General features: G+C 44.1%; 1 protein-coding gene across 1 annotated transcript in view; it reads right to left on the reverse strand.

The window, feature by feature from the left end:
• The window catches only part of LOC109483628, a 5906-nt gene extending 2481 nt beyond the window's left edge, over positions 1 to 3425 (reverse strand). The window contains exon 1 of the mRNA XM_019786668.1: positions 2485 to 3425. Within this exon, the coding sequence (XP_019642227.1) occupies positions 2485 to 3269 (785 nt within the window). The 5' untranslated portion in view covers positions 3270 to 3425. The remainder of the gene's footprint in view (positions 1 to 2484) is intronic.
• Positions 3426 to 11077: the final 7652 nt, after the last annotated feature.

Genomic DNA, 11077 nt, shown 5'->3' on the forward strand with positions numbered 1-11077 from the left:
TATGTTATAAAATCAAATGTTCTAAAGTTCTGATAGAACATCATTGCTCTAAATGTTCTAAAGTTCTAAATGTTCTAAAGAATATACGTCGTCATGCCAACGGATGGAAACAGTAGAAGCAGTTTTACCGGTTCGTTTGAGGACATCAAATCTCTTGATCTCATCTGTGAAAACAAACACAAGTTTGTGTACGTTGTGTCGCGGTCTGTTTCTCCGTAGCGTTTTTGACATGCCTTTCCCCTGACCCGTATCATTGTTGTAGTTGTCTCAGACCACACAGATTTGAATGGATCACGATAATTTTGGCCTAGCTATTTTCCAAAAATAACCTCCCATTGTCATAGTTGGTAGACATTGATACCTAGACGTAACATGGGGTACAGGTACAGATTTAGGTACAGCTCCTGTGCCTCAACAAATTTGTAACTGTGGTCTTAATGATGAAAGAAACGTGAATTAACAGTGAACAGGATGTTTAATTAGATTTGAGATATCTTTGCTATGCAGAGAACCTGTACTTTCGAAAGGATCTCAAATCAAAGATTTCAACGCTCTTGCAATGTGCGGAACACATTTTAGACAGCATCTTTCTGTACAGCGACATCTAGCGGCAATGCGAAGTACAACCTGCGTCAGGTTGGCATCCTGAGCGCTACCGAATCGTTGGCAAGTAAACGTCTTTTTTTAACCCAACAGCCAATGTCAAAATATTTAAGATATGCCTGTGAATCCGACTAGTTTGTTGAACCAGGCGACCCAACTACATGTTAAGCTTTGACTGATGAGAGAATTAGTGTCACTCAGTCACAAAGAGAGAGAGCGAGCGAGAGAGACAGAGAGAAAGAGACAGAGAGACAGACAGAGAGACAATCAGAGACAGAGAGAGAGAAACAGAGAGAGACAGAGAGAGTTAGGGACAGGGGCATAAGGATTTTCACTGGATAGATTTTAAAAACTGACAGAGTACGTTTCAACTAGCATCCGCTTCTTTTTGTCAGTGACTGTGTATCCCAAGTTTCCCTGTGTGTCTCATTGCCTAGTTGCCTAGCTATAGCCTTCATCGACGTAGAGAGAAAGAGACAGACAGAGAGAGCGAGAGACAAAGAGAGAGAGAGAGAGAGAGAGTTATGGGCTTCATGTGATGATGAACTGGCCCAGGCAAAGTACGTCTACATGTTGGAATTCGCTCTACGCCCAACAAGAATGTGTGCCCGACTCCCAGACACCCTCCTGCTGAGAGTTCCCCCTAACCACTCCAGACGTCTCAGTTATTGCGCTACTTAAAACGTACACGGATAAAGACGAGAGGTCTCGGTCCCCAGACGTCTTGAGTTATCCGTGAGCAACTTTCACTTCACGGATCAGGTGTGACACCTGCAAGTGTTCTATGTGTCTCTCTGTCAAACTCAAGACGTCTTGTCTCCAATTCTCAAGTTTTCTGGTTGTCATTTTGTCGTCTTGTCTGCAATTCTTAACACTGATGGTTGTCATTTTGCCGTCTTGTCTTCGATTCTCAAGTCTTGTGGTTGTTCTTTTGTTGTCTTGTTAACGATTCTCATGGTTTCTGGTTGTCATTTGATTTTGTAGCTTTGCATTAAGATTGCAGGAGGCTCAGATAACTTTCTTTCTGTTACTAATTTCTGTCCTAATAAAGATACACATTGTCAAGCTTTATTATGCTATTGATAGGCTCAACACTGATTTTTATAGTAACTTTGCTACTTTCTACCTGAAATTCAAGAGAAAATGGGGATTGCACATGCAGATGGTATTTAAACGCTGAAATTGTATTTTTGGATTGTTGATATTTGACTACATTCCAACACTTGATACCTACAACCCGTGCGACAGTGAACCACTAACCCCCTACACACGCCCCCCCCCATCTGTTCGCCCATGAGTGTTATTTGTCGTCTGTGTTTACGTTAGGCGGAATTTCCAGTCTGGAATGTCAATCTGGTCCAACAGTAGCGGGAACAAATCATCGGCATGTCAGTAATTTTTTCGCGAAATCGTCATAAAAGATTCAATACGTTAAAAGCCGTCGCTTTCTCTTCACTTGAAAAGTTAAATAGAGTAAAAGACGCCCATGCTTATTCTAAAATTATTATAAAATTCTAAATGTTCTAACGGTCTCCTAGAATGTATGTTCTAAATTTTCTAACGTTCTCCTAGAATATGCTTATTCTAAAATTATTATAAAATTCTAAATGTTCTAACGGTCTCCTAGAATGTATGTTCTAAATTTTCTAACGTTCTCCTAGAATATGTGTTCTAAATGTTCTTAAGTTCTCCTAGAATATGTGTTCTAAATGTTCTAAAGTTCTGCTAGAATATGTGCTCTAAATGTTCTAAAGTTCTGCTAGAATATGTGCTCTAAATGTTCTAAAGTTCTGCTACAATATGTGTTCTAAATGTTCTAAAGTTCTTCTAGAATAGATGTTCTAAAGTTCTAAAATGAATGTTCTAAAGTTCTGTACCCACCTGCATGCCGGCGACCCGCAGGCGACCTTCCTGGCGATCCTCTGCGCGGTTTTCCACCAGGCGACCGGGATGTTTCCGTAGGTCCACTGGATGTGCCCCTCGTACAGCTCCGGCACGTCCAGGTACAGCTCGTCCACGTTCCGACTGTACTCCCGGTTCCCTCCGAACGCCTGGCGGCGGACCCGGGACGCGCTGGCCGCCGCCGCCTTGACGGGCACGGCTCGGTGGAAGTCCTCCTCGCACGAGAAGAGCCCGTTGCCGTGCAGGTAGGACAGGCTGTCGGTGCACAGCGGGTCGGTGGTGTTCAGCCCGCCCAGCTTCCCCAGCCTCTGCGCCGTCAGCGCGACCGAGAGGTGGTACATGGGCGCGAACCGGACCTGGCTCTTCTCCATATCCTTCCCGTGGGTCGAGTTGTACAGCCGATGGACAAGCCGATCGTACACCTTGGCCACGGTGCCTAACTTCAGGCCAACCTCGCCCGCTCGTCGGAGCAGCTCCTTTGCCTCCCCGACTACGTTATCCCGAAGGCCCGGTACCATCCGCTGGTTGAGGTACTTCGCAGGGATGTGGAGGCGAGAAAGAGTGTAGACGCCCTCATCTTGCACCACGCCAATCTCCGAGACGATCTCGTCTTCAAGAGCGGTCGACTCGACGACAAACTCTCGCCCGGCCTGCTTAAACCTCCCGAGAACATGTGTGTCGGGGTCCGCCGCTAGGAGGGTGAATCCCGTCGAAGACGCGACGCTCAAGGCGGCCAACGCGAGAAAAAGGCAAAGCCCGCTCATTCTGAACTCGTTAAGTAGACGTACGCGGTAGCTAGTTCAGTTCAGCTAAACCCAGACGGTAGCCGTTCAGCAAACTCACCCTTAGCCTTGTCCCTTCTCAATCCCTCTGTGCGACTCCAGACTGTCAATAAACAATAGCTGACCCGCACGACCGCAGCACAGTAGCCAAGACTAAAAGAGTCCCTCTACACTCACACAGGCGAGGCACGGGCAGGGCTCGAAATTCATTTTCGGGAATAGGTGCACTGGTGCACCCAACCTTAAAAATCTGGTGCACAATTTTTTTTTGGGTGCACCATATAGAATGAAACCTAATTCTTACTGCTCCTCTTCTGAGCTTGAATCTGAAATGGAAGCTAACTTTAAAAGCTTAAGTACTACAACAAAGATTATATAATTTTCTGACAAATATACTATTTTACACTATGAATTTCTGACATATATACTATGAAACAATATGTACAAAAATACCTACAAAAATATTTGGGTGCATTGGTGCATCCACGGAAAAAATTGGGTGCACAGCTCCAATTTTGGGTGCACTAAAGTGCACATGTAGCCGGTATTTCGAGCCCTGTACTGGTCACACCAAGCCGACTGTACAGGATCGCTTTTCACGAAATATTTGACATTGACCGCAGCGGTCTCGGGAGGGCAGGCAAACTGGAGTTTATTTACAGAAGCGTTCGGCTGCGGTGTATCTGCGATAGTCTTTAGGCCACACTGACATAAACATATGGATGACATCCAAACCTGCATCAATTTTTTTTCTGTTTAAGAAAAAAAGAAGTTTGCAAACATACTGTTTTGTTTCTTTGGGTACATGAAGGATGAAAGAGGACAAATGGACAAGAAGATGATGACAGAGGAAGGGAAGCAAGGCTCAAATTACCACTTGCTTGCATGCACCATCAAGCCTTCTTAAGTCAAAGAAGACGTAAAAGAACAAATGTAGAATTTATTGTTTGGCACAGTATACCTTACTCTTACGTTCTTGACCACTTAGATTTCATAGTAAAGCCTAAAGGTGCATTTTCCTAATCTCCAAGCAGATCCTAGGATGGCAAAAGACATGAATACTGGTTGGCCAATTTTAGACTGTCTTATGCCACCCTCTCTCGAGATGGAAGGATGGCTACTACTACTACTTTGCCACCCTAGGATCTGCTTGGAGATTGACATTTTCTGTCTTTTTTCGCACGCTTGCTCGAGTTTTGTTGTACCCAGAAGACGCCATCCATATACTGAAGCCTTGTGGCCCGAGTGATTCTATATATACTGTTCGCGGACTGGCTCCAGCTGGAGATACAGGTTCTGTTGAAACAGACACATAAGCCCCTCCAGTGGACTAACACTGAAATCCCCGAACGTAAACTAGACAGTGGCACGCACTGGGCCGAGCTACGAGACCGGGGTTCACAGCGTGCATTAGCCGCCGTGTAGACAGAAAAGACAACGTTTCTTTCTACCCAGGCCTAGGAAAGAAAAGGTTGTGTTTCCTTCCGGTTTCCTGGTCGACACTAGCAAAAGAATCCATACCTATCTACCCCTTTTTTCCAGGACTAAACCGACCCCTTTACTTCTTTTTTTTTCAGGACTGAAATCGGAAACACAACATTTTTTCTAGGCCTTGTTTAGGGTCAAACGAACTTGATTTTTCACGTCGAAATGACATCTAGATATGCATAGAACGTTATAGCTTTTACATTGTTTCATGAAAGTCTGTGAAGTTCTGTCAGAAATTCTACTTCGCTGAAGGCAAAAAAAGCCCTGCCACAAATGTGAGAGGCCTCAGGTCCAGTCATGTTCTGTTTATACAACAAATATAAGCACGATTTACGTTCACCTTTTCTATTCATCCCCTGCTACACTACTACACCGCGTCTCGCTAAAATACCCCCACTTAATCCCCAGGTGTGGTCTGTGTGTATCCCTCAACAGTAGCCTTTTATCAAGTTACCTCTGCACACTTAGAGGGAGAAACTGTGGTCTGTATACGTGTACTGGATCTCCGGATCGGTTTAGAGGCAAGGGAGCCATAACAATCTGGTATGAACGCAGAGCGAAGTTTATGTAGCGTGAAAAGAAGGTCAGCAGTAAACTGGAGTAAGGCTATGCACAAGAAATAGTCGATGTTATGTGAAGAGCCAGTTGGAAAGAGAGAGAGGATCACAGAGAGAGAAAGAGAGAGAGAGAGAGACAGAGTGGGAGAGATAGAGGGAGAGAGATGGGAAGAAAAGGGAGAAATAATGGAATAGACGAAAACGGGAAAAGAAGAAAACAAGGTAGACCGAAAGTCCCAAACCAGTCTAGGACTCAACTAGTCTACAACAGCTGATCTTAACTGAAGAGGGGGAGACGAAGAATAGATGTTGGCTAGAGACCAGTGCAGAGACAGGATCAGGCCAGTACCAAGGACAGGCTCCCGTCAGAGCTCCCCTGTTCCTGTATCTGTGCCAAACCTGCTGTTTTTGTTTATCCCGATCCATTTGTCAGACCCGCTGATCCTCGCGCCCCCTCCCTCCCCCACCAGTCCTGCGGTTTGAGATCCAAACCACAGACGGCAGGTCTGACCGCCTGACACGTGCCGCGGTCTGCTTCTGTACACCCGGGACTCATCGGCGGGGTTGTCCCGGGTCAGGTTCAGATTTCTGCGTCTGTCCGCTGGCTGCGTACTGTTGTCATCATGCTTTCTGACTGCTAGTCGATTCTTTGTGTTGTGATCCACCGAGAATACTGCCCTTCTAAAGTACTAGGGGGCTGGGCGAAACCACAAGTTTGGCATACAGACATACTGGATCTCCGAAATTTCTATGGCTACAGGTGTAGACATTAGGCGAAAGGGCTTCAGTGAGCAGGCTCTGACAGAAACTATAGTCGTCAAAAAAAGGTCGACGGCAAGCCTTTTCCATCACAGGACACAAGCTGAATTTTATACGGCACAACCACAACTGTTCTACGAACGTTGTTCTAAGAACGCTGTTCTACGAACGCTGTTCTAGGCATGCTGTTCTTCGAATTCTATTCTACGAATGCTATTCTACGAACGCTATTCTACGAATAGAAAGCTATTCTACGAACGCTATTCTACGAATAGAACGCTGTTCTACGAAAAGAACGCTGTTCTACGAATGGTGTTCTAAGAGCGCCCAGAGTCGTAAATCATTTAAACTCCCGTCCGACAAATGTGCCCTAAACCCAACAACACAACTTCTTAAGCACCCATTTACAGGCGCCTTCCATGGCCCTTTGTGTTTGTCTTGTGTCTTCATAACAAGCTAAGAAGTCGTCCTGCTTGGCAGGAATTTCCCTGGTACCGAGGTGAGAAAGGAAAACTTGTTTTGTCAACTATCCTGTTACAGTTTTTCAGTGAGAACAACGTAGTCTCTTCCAAGCTCCAGAGGTGGCTTGAAATAGTAGAAATTGGCCAAATAGACAGACAATATGCCAAGGGAGTTGGTCTGCTAAAGAAGTACAGTTTGCCGCTCCTTTGGCTGACCAAATACCCTGGCATGTTATTTGTCTATCTTGCCAATTTCTACTCTTTCCAGCCGCTTCTGAAGCCTGGTAGAGGCTAATCACATTTGGTTCTCTCCTAGATTTACAGTTTGTGTGGCCGAGACCAACTTTACAGAGGTTCGCCCATCAAAGATACGACTGAAGTCTGCGTGTTACCGTGAAACACATGGTCATTCCGGGAGGCTTTACGGCAAATAAAACACACACACATGGGCAAGAATACTTCTGCGCTATGTTCGCACATACCTGGTGGAAATTTAGATAATACTAGTACATGTAGTCTTTCCAAATCTATAATTTTCTTAGTAGGCCCCAATCATGGCCTGTTTTATAAATTTTATTTATAAAATATCAATATACATAAATATTCTGATCATTTGAAACAGTAACTTTTTCAAGGTGTTCTCTAAAAGTTTGGGGATTTGGATGAACTTGGGCTACTATTGGTACTAGAAACCTGTCTCAAACATTAAGCTATTATATAAGTGAGCCCAGATGCACTTGAAGATTGGAACACGTTTGACTAAAGTCCATGTCCAAATTTGGCCTGCCTGTAATCACGTGAACACCATCCAATGTCCATCCATCAATGAGACAGGTGTGAGTATTTACCCTGGGTACGAGAGTGACATTCCTGTCAGCTCGGTCAAACAGACCGGAAAGACCCTTTTCTGTGGCTGATGTTGACAAAACAACAGCCTGTATCGTGAGCCCAGACATGCGAGCTAGGCTGACCCTATATTCTGTCTAAACCTGATCTCCAAGCAGATGCAAGGGTGGCAAATGACAGTATCAAATAGTGGCAGTACGACATTGGACCGTCGATATGAAGGTTAGACATCCAGGTAATAATATACACCAACCAGTTACTGAAGCAACTGGATATGATTTTGGAAACGGTCAGACGTTTTAGGTAATATTCACTACCTTTCGTCAGTGACACTAAGAGACTGCAGGAAAAATGCAGGTTTATAAGCACAAACTATTGATTGAGATGACAATAATAAAGATATCATTGGCAGACTAGTGTCCATTTGCCACCCGAAGTTTGGTTTGCAAAAAAAAAGATACCGGTACAAAAAAGGAAGCCCGATAAAAACTCATTCAAGTGTGCGGAACAAAACTGCATAAGTGGATGGTGTCTGTGTATGCAGTTCACAAATGTACGAAGAGGAAAACAAGGCATGCAACACAATCCAGATATGATTAGAACCATGCAGTGTCCCCAGCGATCCTAAAGTCACCTTATACTTGAACTTAGAGGTGCCTTGCAGTATATCTAATACTCCAGTCATGCTATCCCGCTGGGTGTCAAAAAGTTAAACTTTTACAGACAAGCCGAGCCGTGGAGGTGTGGAGAGAACACTCCTGCTTTTCTCATACCAAATTTTACTCTAACAAAACATGGAATTCTTTTTAAAAAGCTGGCCAGCGGGGGCCAAGATGGGAATAGTAGAAAAATGGGGAGTTGGCCGGCCATAAAAGGTTCAATTTGCCTTGTATACATTCCCTTTTTAGACCGATTTCTACCAATTGATATTTATTCAGCCTAGAAATAAGTCTGGTGCAGACTAGTAAATTGTGTAAGAATTGTGTCACTTCGTGTTTTACTGGCCAGTCTTTCCCTCCTGACATCTGCTTGGTTTTCAATCATACGGTATTAACCGATGAACGAACGTGATATTCAAGGCCCAAGGCAAAAAGTTCAGAGACAAGCTGAGTTGTGTTGCGAACTCTGACAGTAAGTTAATCCTGACATAGTTTAATAACGTGAGTGTTATAACTCACGTCCTCCCCTCACAAAACGTGTACCCAATATTTCACCTGCGACTTTTCACCTGAAAGGTTACAGGAACTTTAATTGGAAACTCCCCTCGCACAGGGGTGTCGGGAAATTACCCAGCTATGGGGGCAGTTAGGGTCACAGACTGTTGAGGTTTAGCTTTCAACATTGGCAGACATCCTGAATTAGATACACGTATGGGGCGGGAGGACTAGTCCAGTGGCAAATTGGTCTTGCGGTTGTTGACTAGACAAAGAGTACAGTTCGGGAGTGGCAAACTGTACTCTTTCGTGGACCAACTCCCCTGGCGTGTTATCTGTCCATTTGGACCAATTTGTTAGATTTCTACTCTTTCTATCCATTTCCCCAGCCTGGTAGAGTCTAGATGTTGACAAGAATCTGAAGGTTCTGGGTTTGAATCCCTGGTAGGCCCAAGTGATGTGCGCTTGGGAAAGGCACAGTCTACACCTATTTCCTCTCCAGCTTTACGTCCCATCGATATCCAAGAAGACGTCCCTAACTGAAGCTAGTTACTCATTTTCACCCGAGTTGAGTGAGGAAATATGTGTAAAGAGCCAGCCTTTCCAAATGGACACGGCATCGGGGCCTTTGTAAGGGATTCGAACTCAGAACCTTTAGATTGTACGTCAACAACCTTAATCACAAGACCGCCATTCCAGTTATGAGCCGCATACATGTACTTCCTAGTCTCTTGCAGGCTTCGGAAGCTGGAATACCGGTAGTAGAATTGGCCAAATAGACAGATATGCCAGGGGAGTTGGTCTGCTATTTCTAGCCGCTTCAGAAGCCTGGTAGAGACTAAAAATGTTCCCATTTAAGACTTTAACACAAGTTTTATGTCCACCTTGAGAGAGATGACCTTCCCCTGACCCCGGCCCTGTTCGGAGGCAGAACAGTGGAGAGTTTGTTTCCCTGCTACTGAAAGTGTCCATCTGAGAAGGACCCGGTTCTACTAAAGGGCCCGACATCTGTGTGCCAGGGATACAGGAGTCTCTGGGTTTGTTATTATGATAGTCCTGAGAAAGAGTTCAAAAGGGCTACTCTCCAAGCAGAGGTTGATGGGGAAGATTGAGAGCTTAATTCCTCTGTGTATGCGTCGATGAAGGTTAGACATCCAGGTAATACAATACGCCAAAAAGCAGTTACTCAAGCAATTGGATATGATTTTGAAAACGTCAGACGTTTCAGCTAGTATCCACTAGCTTTCCTCTGTGTATGGTTTTCTGACAGCAGGCATAATTAAAATTGGCTGCCTATTGGATATTGTCTTGCACCTTGTGCAGTGTTGCAGCATCTTTGCCACCTACAGATGTGTTTGGAGATTAAAAAGGCACATATTTTGTAAAAAAATAAACATGGGATAGTAAGTTTGTGCAAGGAGGTTAATTAGATAACCTCCTTGGTTTGTGTCAGCAAGTTTCAGGTTATAGGACTCGACAAATGTCAACTCACAGTTATAAAGAAACTCTCCATCAAGGGGAGTAGCTTGTTAGGCTCACACTTTATGCTGTTTTTTAGTCTTATTCAAAGTCGCCAAGACTGTCAGTGGTTTGAAAGCTCAAACCACAGGGTCAGGGGTTTATGCTAAGCCTCATACCAGAGTGCTAAAGCCTATTAAAATGCATGAAGGCTGTGTTACTGTTTAAGGAGCTTCAAGTTCACTCCTACTGTGCTGTTGATTGAAACCTATACACTGTGTAGTGTCAAGTTTTCTGGAAAGGTCACCCGATGAACTGGACAGCCAACATTTGGTAGCAAATGCAAATTATTGCCCTCCCAGCGAGGAGCTTCACTGCTCCCAGCCTAAAGGGTTGTCCAATGACATACTAGTACATGTACATGCAGCGCCCCCTAGCAGAGTAAGGAGTACTGCAGGATTGCATTCACACAAAGTAATAAGTATTCAATGATCAAGTACATTGTTGTTGTTCTTATTTTTGTTGATACTTACTTATAAAAAGTGATCTTTTTGTTGAAATGCAAAATTCATATTCCATTGCATACCCACCAACCCCTTTTCCCCTGCAATTTCCCTATAAAACAATGGCTTTATACCTTATAGCACTGTTTTACCATTCCCTGTTATATCCCTGCTATATACTTGTTCAATAATTTTTCATACATGATCATGAGTTGTTGCTGGCAATTTCAACAACATTTTGTCACCCTGCAGTATTGCAGATATAGACAAGTTATTGCACCCTGTTCAAGCCCCTAAAAAGGACTCTTTCTCTGCAAGGCCACTAAAAAGCTATACCAGAACAACAGTATGTGAACCAAACATAACAGAACAAACAAACTGTTTAACAAACATCATATAGTGACATAGTTGGACAGTAAGTTTAGCAGCTCTGTCCTGCTGACATGGTGAGTTTGACTCTTTTCCCTAGAGCCCTTTCAAGAGAATATTACTAGAGACATTGAAAATCGGAGAGCAAATATGGCTGAAAGATGACAATGAACATAAGAAACTAACAAACAAACA

Source organism: Branchiostoma belcheri, unplaced genomic scaffold (assembly GCF_001625305.1).
Source record: "Branchiostoma belcheri isolate BF01 breed outbred unplaced genomic scaffold, Haploidv18h27 scaffold65, whole genome shotgun sequence".
In the NCBI taxonomy this organism is placed as follows: Eukaryota; Metazoa; Chordata; class Leptocardii; order Amphioxiformes; family Branchiostomatidae; genus Branchiostoma; species Branchiostoma belcheri.